Source organism: Ochotona princeps, chromosome 8 (assembly GCF_030435755.1).
Source record: "Ochotona princeps isolate mOchPri1 chromosome 8, mOchPri1.hap1, whole genome shotgun sequence".
Classification (NCBI taxonomy): Eukaryota; Metazoa; Chordata; class Mammalia; order Lagomorpha; family Ochotonidae; genus Ochotona; species Ochotona princeps.
The window spans coordinates 61757796-61785408 of NC_080839.1; the positions used below are offsets into that span (position 1 = coordinate 61757796).

Consider the following 27613-nt stretch of genomic DNA (forward strand, 5'->3'; position numbering starts at 1 on the left):
TTCTCATTTTTGATCAGAATCTTTAAAATGAGTCTTATGGATTCTGTGTCCCCCATTTTCTCAATGTCTTCCTCAGTGAACTCTGAGGTTGGCATAGGGTTTTGCTCCTTTGCAGGGGAGTTTTCAGTAATATTCATTGTGCCTTTGTCTCTTCTTTTGATCTTGATCATTGTACTTCTGGTTAGCAGAGTCTTCTTGGGGCAGATTTCTAAGCTGTGTCACCCACAGGTCTACAATGCGATTTTACTTATTGCAGTTGGTACACAACTTTTTGCTTGCAGCCACTTGTGTCACAACCTCCAGCAAGTTCCAGGTCTGGGTTCTTATGTCAGATTTCCACCGTGGTCTCCACAGCCCTAGCTCTTGGCTCACCACTCTCCACCTCCTGTTATACCATGCTGAGGCTGCACCAATGTCTCTGCAACCTTTCTCCCACTTCCGGTTGGAGCAAGTCCCAGGATTAGAGAGACACAAGGTGTCCTATATAATTAGGTTGTTGGTGGCGCTGATCTTGTCGGAACCTGGTTGCTGATGGAGTTCCGGCTGCTGGTGGAGTTCACATCGCCATTAACGGAATGCCACTGGAGTATCAGTCACTGCAACACCACACCGCTGTGCCCCCTGCTTTCCTGTGTCTGTCAGTCTCCAGGTACCCCTCTGCTGTTGTTCTGTCCTTTCCTATTTCCTGAAATATGTCTTCTCTGCTTCATCCTGATTAAATGTTTTTCCATCCGTTTAAATGTGTCCTTACCCTATTCCGCCATCTTTATTCTCCGAAAATATCATTATTTTCTTAGAACTGTATCTACAAACCATATTGAATCTGTTACAACTAATTAAAAGTTTTAATATATTTAAAATAATATTAATAAATAGGGAGTTCATGCATGCAAAAAATCTTATTAGACATTTATAGTAAAATATTAACCTTAAATCATTGATTTTTTTTTTTGACACATCTATGTTCTACATAATTGCAGGTCACTTCCAATACTCTTTGGAACAATGCAGAAAGTTATCTTTTTATCTGTCTTTAAACACTTGAGCTACTCTGTGCTCATCAAGGAGAGGCTACGCTGGCCATCAGTGCAGTACAATTGATATGATTAGAAGGAAAATGATGCACAGGAATGACAGTCACTGGCCCTCCTGACCTGTGCTGATCAAGGGCTTCACTTCCAGTGATGCTAACTGAGGCCTGCAATCCCAGGTTCTCGGTCAAACACAAGTGTGCCAAACTAGTCCACGGTCCGACAAGCCTTTCTTTTCCACTCCTACCTTTGATAGGACAGCAAGCCTTGAAGGTGCCATGTGACCATGGAAGGCTGCACAACCCAGGGGTTTTCTGTGCCCAAGCATCTTCTCTTCAGAGCCTCCTTTGGCCATAAGATGCCCAGGCTGGTTGCTCAGGTCAGGCCGATCAGGTTTGGACGTTTCCCAGGCATCAATGCTGGCAGTTCTGGCCCCTGGTCTAGTGTCTCCAGTAGGCAAGGAGGCTGCCTCTGCCAGCACTTTGCTTCAGAAATGGGCTCTGCTGCTATTTCTCACTTGGGGCTCAGACTGCAGAGTGGCCCAGATCCCAGTGTTCTGAGCCAGCATTCTGTTCCACCTGGCATGCGCCTGTTCCCCTTTGGCATGCCAAGTGTGTCAACAAAGAACCACCAAAAGTAGCCAGCATGTAGCCAACCCTCTCTGGAGCCAGGGCCCATAGTTGTCTGACAAGAGGCAGGTGTATGAAGAAGGGACAGGGGAGGGCCAGAGGAGGCTGCCATCTGCCCAGAAGAGCTCCGCTCACAAGGTAGGTCAGGGGTTGCCAATTGGAGTTCAGGACAGAGCTGCCTGCCTCTTCTTGTTGATAGCGTAGCAGACCATGTGGGAGGGCTGGAGTTAAACGCTGCCTTCAGCTTCTCTCTGGCAGCCTTCCTGTACATGGCTTAGTTCTATTGATAACCTGCAGGAAAGACACTCTCTTCATTTCATGGAGGGAAAATTCAGTCTCAAAGTCTGGGCAATCCAAGGTCAACACAAGAGACAGAGTGCAGAACTGGAGGCCATGTCACCTGCTTATAGAGCCTCAAGGACCACCTATGGTGATAGGAAGCTGGGGGATGCCCGGGAGGAGCAGCAGGGTGCTGGCACTGTGGAGGAATCCACCTGTGATAGGACAGCCATTTTCATGGGGACTGGAGTCAGCTGGGACTCCTGGGCTTTCTCTCCAGAAGGTGTCTGCACCCAGACCCTCTGTGCTGTCCCCTCCAGGAATCCTGCCCTCCCAGAATGCCCTGGATACCATCAGAATCCCCCAGGATCCCCACCCCAAACATCCCCTGTGCAGCCCTGCCTGCTGAGTCTCTGTCATACCCCCACCGCAGCCACTCTGCACGAACAAGGAGTAGGAATATCCCTGCTCACTGCCACCAGGGACAATGAGTACAGCTCCACCTGGCAGTGGCCTGGTCTTCTCACCTGTCTTGACAGTTCCAAGTCCTCCACTGTCCAGCTGCTCAAGCCTCAGATCATCCTATCCCTCTACTTCCTGGGTATCACAGTCCTGTCCTTAGTTCTGCCTTTGAAACACCTCTTACCAGCAATCTGCTTTCCCCACTCACTTGATCTGACTCGAGCCTCCCTGGATTCCTGAATAGCCCAGCCACTAGCATCTCCTCTCCCTACCCTCCAAAACACAGTCCTGTCCTTTCTGAAATTGTTTCAGATTCTACTGTTTCTTCGGGGCTTCCTGGCTACAGCACTCCCTCTTGTTCATTCTTGGAGATTCTTAGCTGGCCTTTCCTACCCTAGCAGGTGCAGCATATTGCTAAGAGCACAGGTTTCTGAGTCAGGGAAAGACCTGCTAAGGGCCTGGCTCTGCCAAGGATGTTCTGTGATCTTGGGAGTGACTTCATAAAGCCTGGGCTCACAGCTTCCTTCTCAGTAAAAATGGAATCCATAACAACTACCTCATACAGTTTCTGTGCAAGGTCCTGAATAGAGTTTACATAAAGCTTGGAGTCTGAGCTCTTTGAGGAATGGGTTCATGCTTGTCTGTCCAGCTTGTTGCAGGATCCTGCCTGCTTCATCCTAACTTGCTGTTTGCTGAATATGCTGTCCTCTTTCCGTGCTGCTCCTCAGCCCTCCCCCACCCATTCTTTGTGTGTGACTCACATGGTGCCTCTTTGCTTTTGCCTTTCTTTTCCCCGTGTGCCTGACATGCCTGCACCCCCATTATCTGTTCACAAATACTCCAGGGCAGAGTGGCTTACGGCAGCCCCATCTCACCAGCACTCACAGTTGTGTAAAACAGGAATCAGGTTGAGGTCCAGCTAGGTAAAGTTTTTTGTAACCACAGGGCACGGACAGTGGTCACACACACAGGGTCCAGGATGGCTTTGCTTCATGTCTACTGCCTTGGCAAAGACGGAAAGCAGGCCAGGCTCTGCTGGGGCTGTCACCAGTCGGCCTGTGCTTGGTCTTTCCAGCATGACAGGCTTGGGATAGTCAGACTTCGTGCATGGATGCTCCGGGCCAAATGTGGCCATGGACAAAGTGGAAACTGCACATCCTCTGATGATCTGACCTCAGATCACGTAGTGGCCTCCGTGTTGTGCTGCTCAAGCCTATGCTCCCAAGCCTGTCCACTCTTCAGGGGAATTTTGTCAGAGATTTCCAGCTGTCAGAGCATGCTCTCAAGAGCTTGAGAACAGCGGTTACAACATCCACAACATGCACGCACACACACACACACACACACACACACACACACACACACATTGCAGCATTAACCCCATTGTCATTGCTCACCCTTGTGTCTATCCCAACATTATGGGATGGCCTCAAGACTATGAGCAGTTTTATGCATTGTCTACCACTTACTGAACAACCACTCTGTTCTGGGCACTGAAATTCATTTGTAGTTTTTTCATACCTTGAAATCACCATCTGAGAAAGACACTGAAGCTCAAGGTAGCTGAGAACATTTTTTAAGACCAAGTAGTAGACCCAAGATTCAAATTTGGTTCAGCAATCTCCGAACGCAGTCTCCTTGCCTTAGCCTCTAGCCTGTGCCAGTGTGTGGCTTGTAAAATCTGTATCATGTCCCATTTAACATGTGTTGCCCTCCAACTGTTGGGCATCCCTCTAGGGACCCTTCCTGAATGGAGAGGGCACATGTGACCATGCTCCTATAACTCAGCAAAACTACCCGACTCCTGTGGGCCTGAAGGGCCCCTGGGGTTGTCCCCACAGACCCTGCTCAATGATTCCAGTCTGTTTTCCCACTTGATTTTCTCTAGATGAAGTTGCAGATGCTGTTGGGTACTTGGCAGAAATGCCCTGGGCATTCGGGAAACACTCATGAAGATGGAACAGAGACCTGTTTGCCTGGGTGACCTGCCAGGTCTGAAGCAGCCCAGTGCATGATATGCCTCATATTCAGTGGAGAAATCAGGGCTGAGAAGGTTCTAGCTAAGCTGGGCGTCTCCCATAAACCTCCCAAACTGCAATCCACACTCTTTACCGTTACAAAACCACTCCTTCCTCCTGTGTCTGAGAGCTCATCACTGTTCGCTGTCGGCTGAGACCTTGCCCCACAACAGAGCCCACCTGATCCAGCTCTGTCATTCCGCAGAGAAGCAGACAGGGGCCCAGAGACAAATGCCTTGTCCAAGGTCACACGACAGCAGCAGGTGGGTCTGAGGCCTCCTCACTGCTGGCCCCAGCTCTGTCCATTGCCCTGCACATGAGCACGCTCCACTGAAAGCCGAATTGCAGGGTTGCAGGGGGGAGGTTTACTAAAAGAAAGAGAAAAAAAAATAGCTGAAACTTCTTTCTTGGCCTTGCAATTGCCTTCTCTCAATGGGCCACACCAATATCTCCTTATCCTGTAACCTAATTAAGGCTTATTTTCAAATCTGGTATTAAAAAGTCATCTTTTAAAAAATGAGGCAAAATATATGTAACTAAAATTTTACCATCTTAGCCATTTCTGAGCATACAGTTCGGTAGTACTGAAGTGCATCCAGCATCATGATGCAATCAATGTTCAGACATTTTTTTTTCATTTCCCAAACCCAAACTCCAGAACCAGTCAAACCATCACCTGCCCAGCTTTTCTCCTTTCCTCAGACCCTACCATTACTTTCCATGTCTGTGAGTGTGGCTGTTCTCAGTGGCTCCTGTAGGTGAAGTTATCTGTTTGTCTTCCTGCTACTAGCTTATTTCACTTGCCATGATATCCTCCAGGTTTGTCTGTGCTGTAGTGCATAGCAGAATTCCCTTCCTTTGTAAGGGTCAGTCATGCTCCACTGTGGGCATAAACTATATTCTTCCACTGGTGCACATGGTGATGGCTTCCACCTCTTGGCTGTTGTGAACAATGCTGCTGTGAATGGGGTATGGATATCAAGCCTCTGCTTGCCACTTTTGTATGTATAGTTGAAGGTAAAAGTGTATGGTGATTCTGTTTTAATTTTATGAGGGACTGCCATACTATTTTCTCCAAAGCAGCTGCTTTTCACACTCCCACCAATGATGCACATTCAGATTTCTCACCATCCACAATAGCACCTGCTAGTGCTTTGTCCTTTGAAGGACTCACATGAGAGAAAACTTGCAGGAAAAAAGGCTGATACACTGTAAGTTCTCATAGAAAATTATTTCTTCTTATTGTTGTCATCATCATTTACCCTTCCTCCTTGCATGTCGCCTATCCTTTCTTCCTCATTAGGTTTCTTCCAATTGTGCAGTTCTGAGGTCAGACCTTACCATGAATCTCACTAAATGCAGGGAAGTTGTTAACTCCCAGCCAAGCCACATGACCTTGACTTTTTTCACAGGAGACTTAGCCCCTTTCCAGATGTTTTTGCCAGTGCTATGTCCATCAGATTGAATGACACTGAAGTTCTTCATGGTGTCTCCAAGGAAATCTTGCCTTCCTTTGACTCTGGAAGGAAGGATGACCCACCCAGACACACTGCTGGCTTGGGACCTAGAGTGGGAGGCACCTGCTGAATGTGACTTTCTGTGACTTGGCCAGCTCTCTCTCCCTGTGTGTGCAATGGCTCCCAATATCTGCAGCTATTGCTGCTCTCACTGCATCAACCCCCAGTCGGTGCTCATGGACAGGAAGGTGCAGCCGTCATCTGGAATGGAGTTGGTGGCACTGAGCAAGGTCCACAGAAAAGGGCCTACTCACAGCAGTGCGCCTCTGACATGATATATGTTTTATATGCGTACAGCCCAGATCCGTGGACTTGCAGCCAAGAGGGTTGGGGGATGAGGCAGAGGAAGTCCTCTTTGGTAGGAGGCCTTTTTTCCAAAATCCCAATTCTAAATGATCAATAAGCACAAATCCTGCATCTGTATCTGTTACCCAAAATGATTGGTCGAATGGCATTATTCACTTACTCTTTCAACAAATGTTTACTGAGATCTCTGCCAGATACTGTTCTAGGCTCTGGGGAGTTAGCAGTGAAAACATACTAGCTCTGCTTTCCGGCAATGCTAGACAGGGGGAAGACCAGCAACAACACAGATCAGGAAAGTATCTATTGCTTAGTTGTAAATAGTAAGGAGAAAAATGCAGCAGGAAAGGAAGTGGGCAGTGTCTGTGGTTTGGGGTGGCTGTAGGCGTAGATTTCACATAAAATCACCTGGGAAATCCCACTCCCGCTCATTTGCCAGAACTAGGTGACTCACAAAGCACTTTTCCATGATCGCTTATCTGCTTTGATTCCAGCAACCTCTGATAAAGGCAAAATTTTGCCCTGACCTGGGGACAAAGTGCGGATGCTGGTATTTGCCAATTCTGCAAACATGCTCGCCAGCCCTTTGAAAGCTAGAATCCTGCCCCAGAATCCCAGCCAACCCCACCCTCCATCCCACCATCCCCACTCCCACCCCAGGGTCCCGGTTCTCTGTCTGTCACTCTCTCCCATCCTAGAGTTTATTCCTGGTGCTCTGAAAATGGCCTTTTTTCCACCCTGACTGGAGGTGAGTGGTGTCTAGCATATTGATGACAGGTACCCAAGTCAGGCAGATAAAAAACCCTAGCTCTGCCAGTGCCCTATGACATGGGGAAGGATGGTGCAAATCCTGGCATCTCAATTTCCAGCTTAGTCAACAGAGATAGAAACAACCATTTCATACAGTTGCTGTGTGCTCTAAATAATGCCTACACAGCTTTTAGGACAGGACCCAGAGCAGAAGCACTGGCCGTGGTCACCTGATTGACATGTGCACCAGCACCCAAGGGCTTCCTTGTCTTTTCAGCAAGCAGGTAGCCTAACCACTATGGCCACCAGGGGTCCAGTGGAGGTTTGATGACCTCCTGTCTCTCTTCAGGAGGCCTCAATGCACCTGCTCCCTTAACCCAAGGTGCATCTGGGCCACCACTTGCCATCAGGCAGTCCCGTCCCCATATCTCCAGGCTTCAAAATTCTCTGCTTGCCTCTGCTCTCCCACGCCCAGCAGCCTTCTCTGCAGCAGTCTCAGCTGTAGCTGTAATTTGTTTGTGATTAGTATTAATTCTCCAAGGTACAATTGGAATTGCTCCTTGTTTACTGAACAAACAAGAGAAGAAAACGACATAGTTTATGGGACGCTCTGGAGCAGAATGGTTAAATGTCACCAGTTTTCAGGGAGATTAATGGTAACGTGTACGTGGAGGTCATTTATAATATTAAAAATAAAATTATTGGTGTGTCTTCTCAGCAAAAGCAATGAAGATTAATGTTGAATGGGGGAAACCTTCGGAAAAAGACCCCTTGCAACAAAATTAAGGAGCTGTTGAAGATACAAAGGAATAAGAAAAAGTTTCATTTCTTCAAAGAGCTCAGCTGCAAAGATGAAGTGCATTTCACCTTCCCAGGGAGGAAGCCCAGGGTGGCTTTGCCAGGTCCAGCTGCCAGCATTGGTCACAACCTAGAGACATCTTGTTGCTCTGTCACCGTCACCTCCAAGCCACCAGCCAGTCCAGTTGGGATCATCTCCGAGATAACCCTACTCACTGCCCCAGCTCCAGCGTCACTGGCCTCCCTGACTTAGCATCAACTACTGCTCCCTCCCAAATCATCTTTTTAACGACTCCCCGAGATTTTTCAGTCACATCCAAACTCCACTGTCCTTGCCTGCTCGGGTCTCTGGTACCTTCTACATTCTCATAACCTCATGACCCTCTGTGACCCTTCTGAACCATACCAGCCTGTTTTTCTTGGGAATAACCTTCCCAGTCCCTACTTCCAGCTCCTCCACAGCCATCTTACAGAGCTAATTCTCTTCTTCTCTCGCCAAGAGCTCAAAACTCCCCTCCCCAGAGAAGACCCCAGGGACTCACCCTTCTGAGCTGGGTCACTTAGAGTACTCTCACCCCAGGGCATGGCACAGAGCAGAAAGCCTGAAAACACCTGCTGAGGAAGTCAAGGACTGAATGGTAGATGGAATTCCTTTGGAGTAACAGGAAGAAACCAGCCATTCCTAACTGCACAAGGAGATTCCACCTGACAGTCTTGTCTCATGGAAACTCTGTAATCTCTTTTGTAACTCCTCCCACACATGTTCGCCAGCACTAGATGGAGATTGACTCTTTCTTCAGGAACTTAGAATTTAGGGAAGAAACTAGCATCCCTGACAAAAAAAAAATCCCAGAAGAAGAAGGTGAGGGGAACAGGAAACGATGCGGCCAATTCCAGGAAGCGTGCCCCCATCCCCATGCCACAAAGGCTACACATGTCTCCCAGGGGAGAAGAGCCAGTGATAGGGGAAGGTGGTGTGCGCAGCAGAAAGCAATGTTCCGATGGAGATGGTGAACCCAGATCACAGAGCCGGCTGACACAGATCCGTGGGAAGTGACCACCTGTAGCGTGAAGCTGGGGAAGGGACCTGAAATCTCCATTTGGACCACTTGCCACAGAAACCAGGACACTGAGCCCGAGAGAGGCTGGGCCTCTGGCCTTGGTGGTAAGCCCAGGCTTGAACCAGCCCTACAGGTTTTTAGAAAAGTCCTTTTTGACCCAGCCTGCAGCAGGCCGTCCCTGGCGAAGCCCTCTCCTCACTCCGATTTACATTTTGAGTAGGAACCGGGGATGCCAGCTCTTTAATGAGGCTGTCCACACCACAATTTATGAGACCCCAAGCCCTCAACAAGGCTGGTGTCTGCCAGGTTGAATTTATGCAGTGTGCAGGCCTTCCAACACTCCCATTAATGTCAGCAAGGAAAGTGTGGCCGTTAGCCTGTGTTCGTTGTTGGACTACATCCTCATCATGTCACCATCCATTTTCACGTCTCTGGCTTGTTTACCCTTGAGCACCTGATTCTCCCGGTCCTGGGAAATATGAAGCTTCCAGGCAGCAGGGGGGCAGGACAGCCCGGATCAGGTCCCTGTCCTTCCACTCCAGCCCTAGCCTGCTGGTGCATCCTCCCTGTATTGTTTCCCCTTACCATTAAGAGCAAGAACCCCCTTCTCACTGAAGCAGCACTCAATTTCCCTGACTTTAACGAGTGTCTTCAGTTAAGCAAGAACAAGCAGGTGGGAGATGGCCAGAAAGCTGAGACAAATGTGCCTTTTTCAATGCTGCATAAATCACCTTAATTAAAAATTAATTAAGTGCCCTAAAATTTGACATTCATTTAGAAAAAAATAGGGGGAGAGATTTTAGTTGGAAGAGTTGGTGTCGATTTTGTAGCCTCGGATCTCCAGGCTGTAAGCAAAGGGGGTCTCTGTTTAGAATGCACGATTAGAAAGAAGAAATCCTTCTTAGCCAAGGAACCCAGCAAGTCACCTGCAGTGTGGAACAGCTACCCACACAGTCTTACCTGGGCCATGTGGGTCTCTGATGAAAATCTGAATTAATGTTGGCTGCATCCGGCAGAGAAGACAAATGGGCAAACAGATGTGGCATGCTGTTTGAGGAGAGGCATTCCAGAATACAAAACACAGATGACTAAGCAGGGGATGCCCATGTGAGGCAAGCTTGCTGGATGAATGGCTTAGTGTAGAGGTACAGGAGGGCAGAAAGCTACTGGAAGACTTATTGACAATGGCTAACATTAGTGAAATTGTCACTGACCAGGGCCACATTATAGTGCCACTGATTAAACCACCACTTGCTATGCAGGCATCCCATATGGGAGCAGCAGTTCGACTAGCTACTTTAGTTCTGTGCCAATGTACTAGGAAAGGCCACAGAAGATGGCCCAGGGGCTTGAACCCCTATCACCTCACAGGAGACCGGCTTGGATTTCCTGACCTCTGGTTTCAGCCTGGCCCAGTCTCAGCCATTGCAACCTTTTGAGGAGTGAATCAGTGGATCTCTCTCTCTCTTCCCTGTCATTCTGCCTTTCGAATAAATAAGTCTTTTAAAATGGTATTAAACAAAAAAAGTTTGCACTGACTGTATCAAATCTACTTCATAAGCATAGCCACCAACAAGCACTGCCCCAAACCCCAGAATCGGGGCGAGGGAGGTGGCGGAAGTCTCAGGGAGAGCATATGGGGTCAGCATCCTCACTGTACCAAGGCAGTGGTGGTATCAAACTCACTGAAATATACAAAAGAGCTCAGCAGCAGAACCTCAACTCTCAGAGAAGGTGATACTCAATCACGCATGCCGAAAATCCCCTGGCACACACTTTGCAAACCACCCACACCAAGGGCCTCTGCTCCCAAGGTACTGAGCCCCTGTGGGGCTCACCCTTCCCCAGGGATTGCCATGGGTCTCCAGGACTGATCTGTGTGGAGAGCCAAGGACTCACCCTCAGACTCACTCAGGGTGCTTATCCATAGTGCACTAGCTGCGAGACCTCAAGCCCAGCATACGTTTTGTAGTGTTTAACTGTTCAAAAACCATCTCTCAGTACTGGTTTAGGCTCTTGAATCCTCAGTCTTCTGATTACTCATGTGGGAATAGTAACTGCTTTGCCAGTTTTTTTTTTTTTTAATAAGGTTCCAACAAGGATTAGGAAGGCTGTTCAGATGCAATATAAAGGTAAGGAATGACGGCAGGTAGCCACCCCAATGACTTGCATTAAGAGTCTGGGAAGAGCTGCTGTTTCAAAGGCTAAAAAGAAAAGTCACACAGTGAGAACCCTTCCCCACGAAAGATCCCCAAGGACTCATGAGCCAGTGCTTGCTTGATTGCCCCTCTTGCTTGCCTTCCTGCGATCAGGGCACTTGGCTGCTGCGAGAGTGACCAGGAATGCCCAGCTCCCACGAGCAGGACAGTCATAAGCTCATGTGTGGGAAGAAGGCTGGCCGTCCATGTACATTGCTGCCCTGGAAGCCATCCATGACCCTCTGAGGCCTCAGCTTATGCTAATCCATGGGCCCACAACTGTCGCTGTACAGCCAGGGAGGGTGGTGTTCAGGAACCTGAAGCACTCGAGTAAAGCCTGCTCCACGGGTGCTTTCCTCCCTGGAATTGATGGGTCCCATAAAGAGAGAACTTGAGAAGACAGAGCGGTTGTTTTAGGTTGCGCCTCATTAGTTTTGAGTTTGGGCTGGCAGTGGAGATCAGAGTACCAGGCGTCCGTCTAATTGAATCTCTCCTAAGCATAAAGCTCCCTGTGGTATGTAGGAGGCTCCATCAGGGAGTCTGGAAGTCTCCAGCTGGGGAAGGGAGATGGGAAAGAGTCAGCAGAGGCTGAGCTGCGGGGGGGGAAGGGGGGTGAAGACCACTTCTGAGAGGCTATAGCTGTGCTTCAGCTGAGAGAAGAGCTTCTGGGGGATGGAGCCTCTACATCCAGGATGCCCCAGAGATGGAGAGCGGCAGTACCCTTCCTCCTGGCTTATAGATCAAGGTCAGGGGTGCTGACTTCCCACCCCTCCATCTCCATGATCTCCATACTCATGCCTACCATTTGGAGAACCCCTCCCCGCCACCGCCACCACCACAACTCAGAGATAGACGTGACACCAAAGAGTGAAGTGTCAGAAATAGCAGGTTTCTACCAGTTCTCCTGTAAGTCATGTAATTGCTCTAAGTCATTGAATTTACAATTGTAGAATGATCATTATAGTACCTTCCTCCGCTGATAGACAGCTTGAGTTCAATTCCGAATAGCAAGTTGGAGGGATCTCTGTGCATGCACTGTCTCAGACTTAGGAAGATAAGGCCAGGTACCTCCTTGCCAGTTTCTGATTGGTGAGGGAGACAGACATTCAAATAGTTAGTGATGCTGGGAGGCAGGTCAGCCGTGGGCGGTGCAGGGAGTCATGTGCTGCCAAGGCCCCAGTGACAGGGCCATCTGTGGAGGGGGAGCATGGGAGGACCAATGCAGGTGTCACAGACAAGGTGGCAGCATCCAGGCCTGTTGCTGAGCAGTGAAGAGTGGACACCAGGCATTCCCAGGGGAAAGGATGGAAAAATGACCCCACAAACTTTCCAAACACCAAAGAAGATGAAGAAACTGCTAAGGAACAAATGGATAGGTTTGAGTCACATTGAAAATATAAAGTGCCTATGTGTCAAAATATGTTATCCATAGGATGAGAATATGTATCAACTGCTGGGGAAATTTGTCTAACCTGTGATTAAAAGTTTCCTTTCATACAACTGCACATGAAGAACCTAATAGACAAGTAAGTGGCCAGTTCCCTAAAGTTGCAAAGAAGCAACAACCAAAAAAAAAGAAGAAGAAAAAAACAAAACAGAAAAAGCTGATAGCACATAGAGAGAAAACAATCAATCTCACTCTCACTACTACCAAAGAAATTCAAAATAAAACAGCAGGAAGGTGCCTTTAGGTAAAAATTAAAATTAGGATATTACTCGAGGTCAGCTGGAAAACAGTACAATGGACATGCCTGTGTGAATACAGCTGTGGAAAAAGGTAAATTGGATTAACTTTTAGAAAGCAATTTGGCAATATGTATCCAGAGCCTTTAAAATGTTTATACCTTTTGATTCAGTAATTCCACTTCTGGGAATCTGGCCTATGAAAATAATCTGAAATGCCTGCAAAGGTTTATGCTCAAAGATATTCTTCAGAATGTTGCTATAAACAGACTAGCAGGCCAATCGTTAAATAATGTTCCAATAAGTGGTGTGACATATCACACAGTATTGGCGCCAGTAAACATATTCTGGTGGGGAGTTGTTAAAGCTCTTGGAAAATCCTGTGATGCCAACTTAATGAGCTTAAGGCCTGTTTACACAGGACATGACTCTACACACTTGTGAAGCATAGGTAGGGGGAAAAACAAAAACAACTAAGCTAAAGACACAAAAGCTACAAAACTGTTCTTAAAGAATGGTATCCTCTACGTGGTGGGGTCCAGGGCATGATTTTGATCGCTTCAACCCTGCTTTCCAACTTTAGAAGACAGGTCTACACCAGCAATTCTAGAATAAAAGAAAGCAGAAGACACTGTAAGAACTGTTCAGGGAATGACAAGAAGTTGGTGTGGGAAACACTCGATGGATTCTTGCAGGCGGCACACCTATAATGCAAGGTGTGAAGAAAACACAGCACAACCTAGATGGAGGCCAGAGGGTGAGGGAGACGTTGCAGATTGTCAAGTTTGCTGACATTGTCTCCGAGGGGGCGAGGAGTGGCAGCCATAGATGCCAACTATCTAGTGATCACCCATGACAAGACACAGGGGGAAGGTGCTTTGGAGAGGAACTCAGAAAACATAGGTGAAGAATGTATTATCTGAATTGCCTTCACCCTGCAAGACGAGTGGAGGGGACGGTCAGAGTCACAGGGTTCCCCCCAGCTCCTCCAGTAAGGTGGACTTCCTGGCACCACCCTGGCCTGGTTGTTACAAGGCCATGTGAGCAGACAGGCTTGGTGAGTCCAATTCCCTCCACTCCCTCGGGGAGACCACATCTGCACCTCCTTGGGAAGACACTTGACTTCCCTAGTCCCTGGAGGGCACGATTGACAAGCTGAGAATTGAGGCACAGAACAAAAGCTCCAAGATGAATTTGGAATCGACCTTTGTTGGAGTGTAGCACTGCACTCCTCCTTTCCCTTGGCATTTTAAGCCTGTGTGCTTCTCAGACTATCTGAGACTTGGAAGAAGGACTTTCCTTGTGTGTTGTCCTTCACTTGTGATTTGTGTTATTTTGGGGCACCCTGGCCAAGGTCCAAGAGTGGGCTTCTGATGATCAGAGCCATGACAGGCACCATCTCTGATTTCAGCTGGAACTGGACTTGTGTGTGTTGATCATCCATGGCTGTGGTAAAACAAAAAATTTACCACATACTGAATGGCTTAAAGTTTCCCAAATTGTGCCCAGCATTGTAGCAGAGAAGGTACAATGCTGGCATCCCATATGGGCACTGGTTCAAGTCCTGGCCATTCCACGTCCCACCCAGCTCCGTGCTAATGTGCTTAGCAAACCCCAGAGGATGGCCCACATGCTTGGGACCCTGTATCCATTTGGGAGACTCAGACGAAGCTTCTGGCTTCCAGGTTTGGATCAGCTCAGCTTCAGCTTTTGCAGTCATTTGGGGAGTGATCCACCAAATGAAAGGTCTCTCTCTCTCTCTCTCTCTCTCTGTGTTATTCTCTCCATAACTCTACCTTTTAGATAAGTAATTTTAAAGAAAAAGTCAAATTTATTATCTTTTTCTTTAGCACTGGAGGGCAGAAGTCTGAATCCATTTTCCTGGGCAGGATCATGCTGTTGGGCATGGCCAGTTATCGCAGAGCTCCGAAAGGCAATCCGCCTTTTCCAGCTTCCTGTCACTACCTGCACCCCTAGGGACTGGCTCCTTCCTCCCATCATTCCACATCCTTGCTTCCATCATTACAACTATTTTTATAAAATATTCCAATGTATCTTCTTAGAAATTAGTTTATTTGAAAGGCAGAATGAAAAAAGAGACCAACCAAGCTCTTCCATGCACTGATTCACTTTCCAGGCCCTTACCACAGCCAGGCCTGGGCCAGGCCAAAGCTTGAAGCCTGGGACTTCAACCAGATCTCCCACATGGAAGCCAAGAATTCAAGTTATTGAGCTCTAATCTGCTCCCTATCCAGGAACACAGGCAGGAAGCTGCATGACAAACACAGGGTAGCACAACTCAAACAGCACTCCTGTGCGGGATGCAGGAATCCCGAGCAGTGACTCAACTACACCCCAACACCCACCCCACACATCTCTTCCTTCTTACCCTGACTTTCTTGCATTCTTTTTAAGAGAGTCTTTGTGGTCATCTTGGGCCCTCCTGGAAAGCCTAGGGGAGTCTGTCCTCTGAAGACCCCAGAATCGTATCCCCAAAGTTCCTTTTAATTATGTAAGGCAAGATGTTCATACTGGATACCAGGTATTAGGATGCAGCTATTTGGTGATGCATTATTCAGCCAACTCAGATAGGTACCCTTATGTGAAGACTGTTCATGAGCACTGGTGAGGCAGACACTGGCCACAGTGGAGGAACCCTCCAGAAGCTCAAACAACTTGTTAGAGAAAACGTAAGGACTGGCACTCGTGTTCTGGGATCAGGTGGCAAGAATTGATGGGCAGATGAGGATGGGCAGGTACAAAGACTGTCAGGAGTCTGGACCTAAGCAGACAGCAGGCTATGGAGTACGTCATCACATGAGCGTCACACAGCCCTGCAGTGCTGGGTACATGGAAACAGAGTGAAGCCACAAAGGCAATGTGGGCCCAGATCACAGGGCACCTTAAATAGCAAGTTAGAGGAAACAAGGACCACTTTCCCTTGCCCTGGAGTTAGAGGCTCAGCCAGGCTGGAGGCCAGTGTGAAGTATCATGTGGCTATCTGCTGTCATCTGACAACCAAGCCTTCTCTGAGCTACCCTGGAAAAAAGAACAAATCCCTCCCCCTAAACCGCATGCCCTCCTGACCACAGCATTGTCCCGTGAACTGCAGAGAGCAGCTATACTGTGTGACAGGGTGAGTCCAAGGTGCATTATTGACTGTGTGACCTCAAACAAGCGGCCAACCCTTTATGACCTCAGTTTCCCCACTGGACCTGCCTAGCTTCCTCATGGAGTCAGAAGGGCTAAGGTGGACAGAAGAATAAGTAAACAGGCTAAAGTTGGCATTAATTTCAGTACTATTTTGGGACAGTCTAATGAATGGACCATGGTGAGGTTTTTAGGAATTGAAGATGATCTAACATGTAGGACCCTACATCAGAGTCAGCTGTGCCTTGTAACCAGGGTTGGAGAAAACTGAATGAATGTGAGGCTCAAAGAAATTGGGGGACTTCCCCATCTAAGTTCATCCTCTCCCCTCTCAGCTGAGCACTGAGGTGAGTGTAGGGGTAGAACTGGGGAGGCTGTTGTGGCATCAGCTACCATGGTGATGGAGCCAAAAAGCCAGGTGGAAAGCCAGGCAGCTACATGTGGGGGTCAGCCCAGGCAGGCTCTGCCTGCTCATCTCCACAGCGACAAGAGGATCCTGGGTTGCAGGAGGCACCATCAGGCTTTGCTGAGGGATCCTGGGCAAAGCCATTCACTCAATAAGGGAAAGCAGGTCAGGTCAACCCTCTCACATTGCCTGATCTCTGAGGGTTTTGGAGACTTGAGAGGCCACAGTGAATTCATCCTGGTGTATCATTCTTAGTTCAGAAACAAATGTTGTGTTCAGTATATACTGTCCCCTCTCCTTTCTCCTTACTTAACAATGTGATTTCTCTAAGAATTTCAGAACCGGAGCAAGTATTAGAGATGTAGTCAAAAATCTCCTTTCATAGAAGTGGAAATGGGCCAGACGGAGGTGGGACATGGTCAGACTCAGATAGCCAGTCTTGGAGAAGGCAGGTCCCAAGCTCTTAAAACAGCGATGCTCTTCACAGCAGGAAGGTCTGCATGTTTTCAGAATCTACTCAACAAGGGGTAGAATCTGAGGTCAAGAACATGGTGGTGATAGAATAAGGGGAGTTGTATTGGACAGATATGCCTCCTAAGTACCCCAGATGTGACCTTAAGGATAGAGGTAACTATGTGCAAATGTGCTGCACCTGTAAGCTGTCCCCCTGGCACACTAGTGCCATGGACTTGGGGACTTCAGAATGTGGATCAAACCTCAGCTGCTCTGCCTACTGTTACTCACCATCACTAGAGCATGAGAAAGAGAAGGATTTAGGCTTGGACTTGAACTTGGATTTGCTCTCAGCCTATCAGAGTTTGCCACAGTCATGGCCAAATTGAGAAGAGGGTGCTTCCTCAGTTTGCCCCCTGGAATGGGCACATGGCAGGGTGGGGTGATGCTATCTTGACAGTCTCCCAATTGGGCTGACCAGTTGGGCCATCCACCCTGACCATGGATGTGTGTCCCTGTGCTCTTCCAGGAACGTCCCCGGGCTCCAAGATGGCGTTACAGAGTTCCTTCACTTGTTGGAATGCGACAGTACTCCGGCTCGGGCAGGCCTGTGACTTCCACCAGGACTGCTCCCAGAGAGAAGACGAGGGCCACCTGTGCAGTGAGTACACAGGGGCTGCCCCTGCTGTGCCCCAACCCAGCTCATCCCCACAACTCTCCTGCCCCATCACCCTGAGCATATTGAGCCTGGACAGCCTTCCTGAATTCTAGAGACATTTGTGGCTGGTCTCCTGGAGGCTTGAGAAGTCACACGGCCTCCAAGAGCCAGATCTGATATCTGTAATCTTAAAATAGCACAGCCCTTTGTGGGCTGCGGCCACATAGGTCAAAAACCAAACATGTTGTAAGCGATGCTGTCAGCATCCTCAGGCACAAAGAAAATGTGCAGGACACAGCCCATCTGGATAACATGGCATCAGAATCCCCCATACTGAAAGCCCTCTTTCTCTCCAAACCCTTTCTTTCATGATCCCCAGCCTCGTAAACCCTCCCCATCTTCTGTGTGCCCCTGTTCCAGCAGAATCAACCCACCCTGAGGCTGCCTCATGCCTCCGTGACTTTGCATCTGTGGTCCCACTGGCCAGAACACCCTTCCCTCTCTCAAGTCACACCTATGCCTTCCCTACCTACCTCAAGAATGGATTATTGCAGGGCGCCTCCCCTGACAGCCCCCTGAGAGCAGTCACTTCAATCCCTCCCCTGCATCTTGACCTATCCATCCATCTGTCGTGGTGTCCATTTAATTAACAGCTTTTACCAAAATGCAATTCATACAGCATACAATTCACAGGCTTCAGGTGTGCAATTCAGTGCTCAGTCACTCATCACCACAATCCAATTTTTTATTGTCCTCAGGGAACCCATGACAGTCTCTCCCAGTCAGTCTCTTCCACCTGCTCCCCCCCATGACCACTAACTAACCACTGCATCTTTCTGTTTCCATCAATTGGCTATTCTCTGCATTTCATACAACCCAATCACAGAACATTAAGACTTGTGATTAATGTTTTTCATTTAGCATGGTATTTGGGATTCTTCCACACTATGGCACGCACCAACACTTTATGTTTCTGGTTTTCTGAATATTATTTGGTCATATGGTGCACCACATCTTGGCTTATCTACTGACTAGTTAGCATTTGTGTTGTGATTAATGCCACTGTGACCGTGTCTTTGTGAGAACATATATCCTCTCTTGAGTATATACCTAGGAATAGAATTCCTGGGATCTTCTGGTAACTCTAAAGATAATATTCCAAGAAGCTGTTAGTGGCTGTACTATCCTACATACCCACCCGCCATGTCTGAAGATCTGATTTCTCCACTTTGTTGCCAACACTTATTAATGTCTGTCCTTTTCTAGCCATCCTGATAGACATGTCTCCGTGGGTGTTTTGTTCTGTTTTGTTTTGGTTTGTTTGTTTGTTTTTGGAGGTTGTTTCCGTGTCTCTGTCTCTGTGGACAGATCGGTTCCAGTCCTCTTTCTCACAGCAATATTGTTCATGAATCCTGGCACGGTGTTGGTGCTCACTGTCTGTTTATAGAAATGGGTTGTGGGCAGGGTGGACACAGCCAGTGCTTCCCTTAACCTGGTCTCAGTATTCCCACCAGCATACTAGAAGACAGCACTCCACATCTCTTTATGCTTTGTCAGGAAAACCACAAAGGCTTACCGGGCACAGACAGGGAGCCACAACGTGTGTTACATCCTATCACTTCCCCTCAAAGCACTGGGAGCCCACAGCAGGTGCAGAGGACCACGCGGAAGAGCTCTGGACTGGGAAAGAAGGTTGAGGTACTGATGTGCCTGCAGTGTCCGGACAGGGAGCGAGTGCCACACATCACCCGTAGATACTCAGAGACACGGCACCACTGGCTTGCAAAGAACTTTACAAATAGCTTTTAAAAGTTTGACTGTCCCCCTAATCATTCTGACTTCTTAGTGACAGAGAAAACAGTTTTATTTATTCTCCTGTAAACAAAGACATTATTTTTCCATTTTAAAAGTCTCAGTTTGAAGCTGTGCAGCTGCATTCGCATCCCAGCTCTGCTCTGCGTCCCAGCTTCCTGCTCGTTCCTGCCAACATTCACCCTGTGAGCCAGCAGGTGACAGCTTGAGAGCTTGGGTTCTGTTCCATCCCTGGAAGACCTGGGTTGAGTTCCCAGCCCTGTCTAGTTTTTGTAGATATTTGGGGAATGAGCCACCAAATGGGAGCTCTGGATCTCTGTCCCTTTTTCTCTCTCTGACATTCAAATAATTTCTGAAAACACTGTTGTGAGCCTGGCTTTTCAGAGTTCTCACTGCACACAGGGCTCAACATACAGCCGAGCTCATCACCTCAACTGCCAGCACCAGTGCTGTCAGCAGGGACCTGTGTGTGTCTCTCTAGTTACTTGTGTCTTCAGAATTTCCAGCAATGTCACTTGTGTGTGTGGCTCTCTAGTGGCCTTTGTAAACTTTTTTGATACCTACAAACCCAGCCTGCAACCTACAGGCTGAGCAGGCTGTGTCCTGCTTTGCTATTAGAAAAATGAAGACACAGAAAGTGTCATGGATTTGCTAAGGATCACACCGCCTGTCAGGGACACCGCCGAGATTCACAGCACCAAGCTCATTTGTCCAACTCTCCAGGGGCTGTAGTGGGCATCTGGGGAGTGAATCGGTTAGATAATGGTGCTTGCCCCCTCCGTTCCCTCTCTCCCTCTCAAATAGCTAGATAATGGGAAAAAAAATAAGCCCTGCTAGCCAGTAACTAAGTAGTTATTCAGACTCTGTGAGCCCCTGCAGATCAACCTCACTTGTTTTATGGGGTTCTAACACTTGGTTGTACTAAGCCCTCCACGCAGGATCAATTGGGGAGACCTGAGGCTCTGCTCCCACCCTCTGGGGCAGGGGGAGTAAGCCGCTGGCCTCCTCCCTGTGGTGGCCTCTTTATCTCTAGTACAATGCCTACTAAGCACACTAGTAATGGCAGCCCACATTCTTAAGGACAGTGTCTTCAGCAATCAGCAGAATCCACTCCCGTATGACAGGGAAGCCCTCCCGACTGCACTGGGTCTTTCCCAGGCAATCTGGAACCTGATCAAGCATGTTCTCTGAATGAGTGTTCATGCATGCTGCTCTGCTGGGGATGGCTAAGTTCTTTAAGGAAATCTCATGAGGGTCACTTAATCTTGGGCTAGCATAATTGGCCAAACGCTATCATGCTTGGAATTTGGAAGGGGAAGTAGGTTGCATTTAGTCAATTCATGCAACCTGAGGGGCAGCTTCCCTCACCTTCCGCAGTGGGAATCCCCTGTAGACTCCAGGCATGCAGGCAAACTATCGGGTTAGCCCCATGCACCACTACTGGGTCTTCTGAAAGAATTCTAGGAGTTGTCTCAGGTAAGTGGAAGGCCCGAGATGGGATGGCATCACTTGTCCTTTTCAAGCCAGTTATGGCATGCACCTGCCCATCATCAATACTCCTTCCTCCCTCCAAACCCATAGCCTGCAAGCCCTCCTCCGCCTTCCTCCAACCCTGCTACCACTGCAATTCTAGTGAATTGTCCAATTAAGCCATCCCCAGACACTATAACACATGGCAGGGTGTCTGCTGGATTTCCTGTGTGTCTTGCCCAATAGGCTTCACGGCATACGGTCCTCAGAAAGCAGTGAGGAGTCCCCACTCTATTTACTCACTCACTCACTCACTTATTGGAAGTTGCAGGCAGATCACTCCCCTACCATCAGATCAATAATCTCCTCTATTTTTGTTGAGGGCGTGGAGATTCTCTTTCGGCCAGGCAAAGAGTTTTTTGAAAGTTGATTTCCTCATCATGAAATAAAGCATGCATGTTATCTGTGAACTGCTTGGGGAAGCTAGAAAAGAGCACAGGGGGAAATAACAATGGACCATAATCCTGCTTCTCAGACATTCAAAGATAACCATAAGATGTTGATGTATCCCTTCCAGCATTTTTCCCATGACTCCCTATTTTCAAGAAAATGTATGACACTTATTTATCAAAAATGTTAACAGAGTTGTCACACGGGAAGGAGAAAGAAGTGGTGTTGTTTGGCCTGGAATTGATACTTGGCAGCTCCTGGGGCTGCGGCTGAGGTCACATCTCTGTGACTGGGCCAATTTGTCTCTCTTAGAGTGGAATCAGGTGTCATAATTGCCACATGTTGCAGGATTGATTGACCCACACAGGGCCCTAGGTGACCAGTCAGCCAAGGAAATGGCTGGCTGCTGCCCAAGAAAGGAACTGAGTAGAAAGTGCTGCTCAGACGTTGAGGTGCATGGAACCTAACCTGGGGAGCTCGTGAGAAGTGCAGATTCCAGCTCAGTGGGCCTGGCAGGAGCCAGAGAGCCCACACGTGTAAGTTTCAAAGGTGATGCTCATCCCTGTGGCTGTCCCCGGACCTTGTTTGGAATGGCATGGAGTTAAAGGAGGGAACCTACCCCCCCATGTTGTACAGGAAAGTTTAAGTGCTAAGGTCTTGCCTCTGGCTGAGTGTAAAGCAGGTGCTCAGAGTGATGGGAAGAGAACAGCATTAGTTCATGCGTGTGGATCCAGCCCTGGGAACCAAACTTTTGCTCAGCAGCTGGTCTCCCTGGGCATTTTCTAGTCCCCTGGGGGCTCTGTTCTGACCACCACTCCCACCCCCACAGCCCCCACCCCACTTCCTTGGGAATGACATTTTGCTGAGCAAGTTGCCCTGATGTGCTTATAATCATGGAATTCCTAAAAGTTGCTCTTCCTCCCTACAGGACTTTGTAACCTAAATTGTCCATTGACCTACCTTGCTCCTTTTGCTTGCCTCCTCTGCCTTATTCAGTAGGCAAAAAGAAATGAGACTTCCAATCCCAGCTCACTCTGTGTCCTGGGCTGACCAGGACAGAAGCAAGGGCTTCCACTTCTGGAAGAGGGAGCATGCCCAGGACTTTCCTCATTCTTGCCCCAGCACCTGGGAGCACAGAAGGAGCTGCCACACTAGCAGCTGGCATGGGGCGTGTCAGGGAAGGGGTGGGGGAGAAGGAATTGGCTCTGTCCCCTCCCAACCGGCTACTACTGCTGGTACCCTGAGACGGTGCCCTACTCCAGGTGTCTAGGATAACTATGACAACCGCAGCCACTTTTTATTTCATAACACTCGCTGTCAACAGCATGTTTCCATGCTGTCTCCCTCACCTGTACCCTCAGTCAGGCCCCATGAAATACTGTCACTCCATTTCACAGGTGAGGAACCTGAGGCTGGCAGGAAGAAAGCGACTTGCCCAAGGCCCTGAACCCAGGGTTCCAGATTCCAGTGCTGCTGCTGTGCCAGCACCCCTAAGGCAGGCTCAGTTCCTCTCTCCCCTTCCTGAAAGGTCAGAGCTAGGGAAGAGGTGCCTGCCTTGCAGCTGCAGCACGGCCACCTCCTCCCTCCTCTATGGCCAGCCAAACTCCTCCTCAGGGGTCCCTGGCTTCTAAGGCACACTTATGAAGAACACTTGACAGAGGTCACTTACAGCCACCAGCTGGTTTCTGCACAAAGGAGTAGATATGGGATCCCTGGAGGGGTAAGCGAAAAATAAAACAGATCTCCTTAGCTTTTGGATTTTTCATCAGAGGCAGATGGGGTGCTTGGGAAGGCGGGGAAGAGATTTCTTTAGGGGGGCATAAATGGGAAGAGCTGCTCAAAGCCAGTGACAGCCCGTTTTAATTTATAATTATGCCTCTGTGTGAAATGCACAGAGAATTGGGGGAATGAGTAATAATTCACCAAGGTGCTGTCACAGCCAGGAAGCATCAAGGCGCCTGTTGTCAGAGGAAGGACAAGGAGAGCAGTGGGTCCCAGCCAGCCACAGAGCCCTCCTGCCTCCTATGCGGAGCTGTGGCTTGGCCCACAGCGGCCCACCAGCTCCTTGAGGCTGAACCTTGCAGGGACCATCTCAGAGTCAGCAGGACAAAGAGAGCCCTGCCTAGCCCTCTTCTCCTTGCCCCCTCTTTTCTGGCCAGCTGGAAAATGCATGGTCTAGAAAGCTGACCGCAGCCTCCTGCTGTGCAAAAAAGCATTATGGGTCCTTCCTGCCGAAGTCAACACAGGCTACAAGGAGGCCGGAGTGATCACAGTTGGCTGGATTCTGTTGCCATAGTAGACAGTCGCATCCTCTAGGTGGATTAAGATAGTGCTTGCAGCAACCTTCCAGTGGGGATTTTGGGGGAGAGAGGCTGGTGCTCTGTGGAATCAGCCAGGGACACGGGCTGGCAGGGGCTACCTCACTCAGAAGAGACACCATCACATCCCGGCATAGCGTTTCCCCTAGCTGCAAAGGAGTAGAGAAATAAAGGGAGAGCGAATACAAAGTTCCAGGTGATCGTCATCATGCAGATCATCAGAAACATGCTCTGGGGAGTTACACACTGAGTTTTCCTGGGGTTTACACCCACAATGAGAGAGCAAAAAAAAACAGCATTTAGAAGCGAAAGATCTAGTTTGGAGTCCCACTGGGGGCCTGCCAACTGAGTGACTTTGACCAGGTTGCTCGACTTTTCTGAGGCTCTGCTTCATTGTCTGTCAAACCAGGCTGGTGATACCCATATTGAGGAATTATTAGTGTCCCTGCTTTATCTTCCCTAAATCAGAAAACGGTGAACCAGTGGCGATGGACCGGGCAGAGGTTCCTGCACCAGGACCCCAGGTGTTGCTAAGGAGGACATTATGATCGCACCTGCCTCAGTTGCTGTGACGTTGGCATATTGCCTTTAGTTGCCTTGGAAATGACTGTACCCTTGTGCCCTCTGCACAGGTAAACTCCCTACTGGCTTTTACTGCAACTTTGAAGATGGGTTGTGTGGCTGGACCCAAGACACACTCTCCTCCCAGGGACCTCGGTGGCAGGTCAGGACCATGAAGGATGCCCGGTCCCAGGGCCACCAAGGTACTACCCTCTTTCCCTTCCCCTGATGCCCACATGAACACATGAAAAACTTAGGGGCCAACCCCAGAGCTCCTGGGCATCTCCCCATCCTACAACACAAGCCCAGGTACCTGCCAAACCTTGACAGAGTGCTCACCCACAACTCCCTCTTCAAACCTCCTTGAGCTTTAGGATGATGATGAAATCTGACCAAAGTAAACAGTAACTTTGAGTACCTAACATGAGGATTGTACTGAAGCACCAACTGAGATTTAAGCCACAACCATGAGATCCACCATGGCTAAGTTTTGCTAAGGTCTGACCATATGGCAGATGTATGATTCACTGGTAGGCATAGCCCTTCTGTGACTGGGAGACTGAGGCCTTAGCCAACTTCATGACCTGGGTGGGAATCTTGGTCTGCAGCCCGGCCTTCTTAGTCACATCCCCACTCCCACCGCAGTAGGAATTGGCAACGTCCTTGCTTGGCTGCCAGAGAAGGCAAGGTCTTCACACATACACATCCCAGGAGATGTGCAGAGATCTCAGGTCAGGCAGGGCATGGGAGCAGAGAGAGTGGGCAAGGCCAGCACAGCCACCAAAGCCAGGCGACCAGACACCATCCTGAGCTCTCTCTCTGTAGAAGAAACAGGAAACTCACAGCTATGTCTGATCTGAGTGTCTTTGCTCCCCATGTCACTAGGCCCCCCAGAAGCAGCCATGGCCCAGCCCAGGCTTCCCTTATGAGAAAGGCTCTGCCTCTGCGCAAGTGTGACTTTTGGCTGCTGGAACCCCATAGGACCAAACTACCGCTCTTCTACAAAGGCAGCCCTTCCAGTATTTGAAGAAAAAAATTGACTTTCCAAACCTCGCAAGGGCATGTCTGTCTCCCATTGCCGCATCCAGCTCCTTGAACCTGCCCATGCTTGCCCGAATTCCCAGCCTGCCCTGCTAACTAGGCTCTGCACCCTATTGGGCTTGCTACTAGGCAGTACCTGGGTAACAGACTCACCTATGAGACAAAAAATAGGGTCCATAAATGACTGAGGTAGCCTCAAGGTTCTGTAGGCCTCCACAAAGGTGGGGAGCTCACCATGGCTCCCTCTGTCACAGCATGGGCCATCTCTACAGTGCTACGCAATTGCTGAAGGCTTCCAACCACTTCCCACCATCACATAGGGTCATGGTCTGCCAAGTGGCTGAGTAACGTGGTGCTGAGAAAACACAGCGATGCGTCCGCCTGGGGAGGGCATGGGTGTAGGAGGAGGTGGGCTCCAGAGCAAAGGGTGAAGAATATAAAGACTGTCAGAGGGCAAAGTGTTAGCATGCATGGGGGTGGGGGAAGCGTAAGGAACCCAGCTGCCTCCGTCTGTTCCTGGACATGGGCTAAGACTGATGACCTTAGAACATTAGGGCTGGAATAGCCAGACCTGTGAGGCTGGGGGCTGGCAGGCAGTTTGGAATAAAACTGCTTTCCTGTGCCAGGTCACTGTGACGGTGACAAGTGTGCTATCTTAGCCCTCGTAGACCAGAAACCAACAGCTTGAAGCTATTGGAGGCTAGATCAGAGCTGTGCACTGTCCACCAACCCTGCCGCACCTGAGACCCCCCTCATTTCATGATGCTGGTACGTTTGTCACCATCTTCCTCTCTCTGTCCCCAGATCATGCCCTGCTGCTCAGCACCACCGAGGTCGCCACATCTGAGAGCGCTACCGTGACCAGTGCTACATTCCCAGCACCAATGAAGAATTCTCCATGTGAGGTGAGTCTCAGTAGCCCCTCAAGCTCTCTGTCTCCTCTTCCCATGCCTTGGTCACTTCCCGATAAGACAGATGAGGGGAGCAGCCTGAGTGGCTGGGCTGGTGGTTCTCCTAAGAGGAAAAGAAGGCCATGGTTGCCATCTTTTACACAGAGTACATTCACCCACATGGTAAAGTTGCAGCTGAAGAGAATCTTACCTCTGCTACACTGAGTTGTTCACAGTAAGACCTAGATTTAAATATTTACAAAAATGTATTTCCCCAAGGTTATTTTACAAAAGACTTTATACAGAATTCTTTTTAAAACTAGATAGCTCTTACAATCATCTTATATATTATAGAGTACCAAAATTTTGATTATTGTGAATTTCAAAAAGATAGCAATGGTGTTTACCAAAGTGCCTCCAAAGCCACTTCTCCAAATGGCCCCTGAAGCTGCTGCTTTATGCAGACTGAAGGGCCATGTTTCTTCAAATGCAGTCATATTCTCCAGAGGACAGATGAGTATGCTTAAGACCCCAAAATGGCGTGTGTTGAAGCTAGTGAACTCTGGAATCAACTACCTGAATACTAGCCATGTTTACCCTTTAGGAGCTGCACAGTTCACTGGAGGGGTTATAAAAACACAAAAGGCCCCAATTTCCTGCACCTGCTCCAAAGAGGAGAGGATTAACTAGGTTAGTAATATAAAGGGCTCAGCAAGCTTCTGACAAGGAAGCACCTTGGTAGAAAGCCAGCAATGCATATTGACATTCAAAAGGAGCTGGTAGGAAGAGGGAGGGGACTTCAGCCAAAAACCAGGCTCTGAACTCTTGGAGAACACACCGTGCCATGTGCGGCGTCACACTCCCTGTGGCACCTGTGTCAACACTTTCCATGGAGCAGAAAGCTAAGAGTTCAGATCTGGCCAGTGTTCTCTTTCTGGAAACTCACAGGAAATATCCCAGGCCATCCTGGTCTCAGGAATAGTTATGCACCCTGTGAACAGCATGTTTCCTTTCAAATGGGGCATGTGATGAAACTGACTAGGTTCACATCTCCTCTGGCGACTGGGAGCAATGCCAGGGAGGAGGCGCTCTGGCTGGGATTCCCTCCCCAAGAGATGAAGTTCAATTCTCTCCGATTTCCTGTGAAATAAAAACTCACAGACATTAACACATGGAAAGGGAAGGAATGAACAAATGCTGGCTGTATTGTTTGAATTGGAGGAATGGTTAACTGGAAGCTGAGGCTCCCTGCGTCGTGAGCAGATAGGATTTCATGATGCGTGGTTTGCAGCAGTTTCCCTCCCGCCCTGGTTTTCTCACTCCGCCTTTGCCACATCTTTCCCCCTCTCATCTGGCTTAGGCTATCTTACTGGGTTTTGTGTCTCTTTGAAAATCCTTTCTGGAAGAAGGCTTGGCACAAATAAATAGATGTGCTCAATTACCTTGTATTGGGGAAGCCACGTTGTCTGGTGCAGATGGTGGAATTCCATCGTCATTTCTGGTATTTGTTGAATGCCCCCAAGCAGGCAGCTAGAAAGGCAGGTTTTCTGAAGACAAAATAGAAATGGGGACAAATGGTTGGCCCACTTGAGAGAACAAGGAGGAGGCTGGAGAGCATGAGGTCCCGAGTTCACTAGTCTCTGCCTTTTACATGAGCCTGCTTCCAGAAAAAGAA

General features: G+C 48.8%; 1 protein-coding gene across 1 annotated transcript in view; it reads left to right on the forward strand.

The window, feature by feature from the left end:
* The window catches only part of ALK (ALK receptor tyrosine kinase), an 878396-nt gene that overhangs the window by 751792 nt on the left and 98991 nt on the right, over positions 1-27613 (forward strand). Inside the window, exons 7-9 of the mRNA XM_058667362.1 lie at positions 17268-17399; positions 24079-24210; positions 25853-25953. Coding sequence (XP_058523345.1) covers positions 17268-17399; positions 24079-24210; positions 25853-25953 — 365 coding nt within the window. The remainder of the gene's footprint in view (positions 1-17267; positions 17400-24078; positions 24211-25852; positions 25954-27613) is intronic.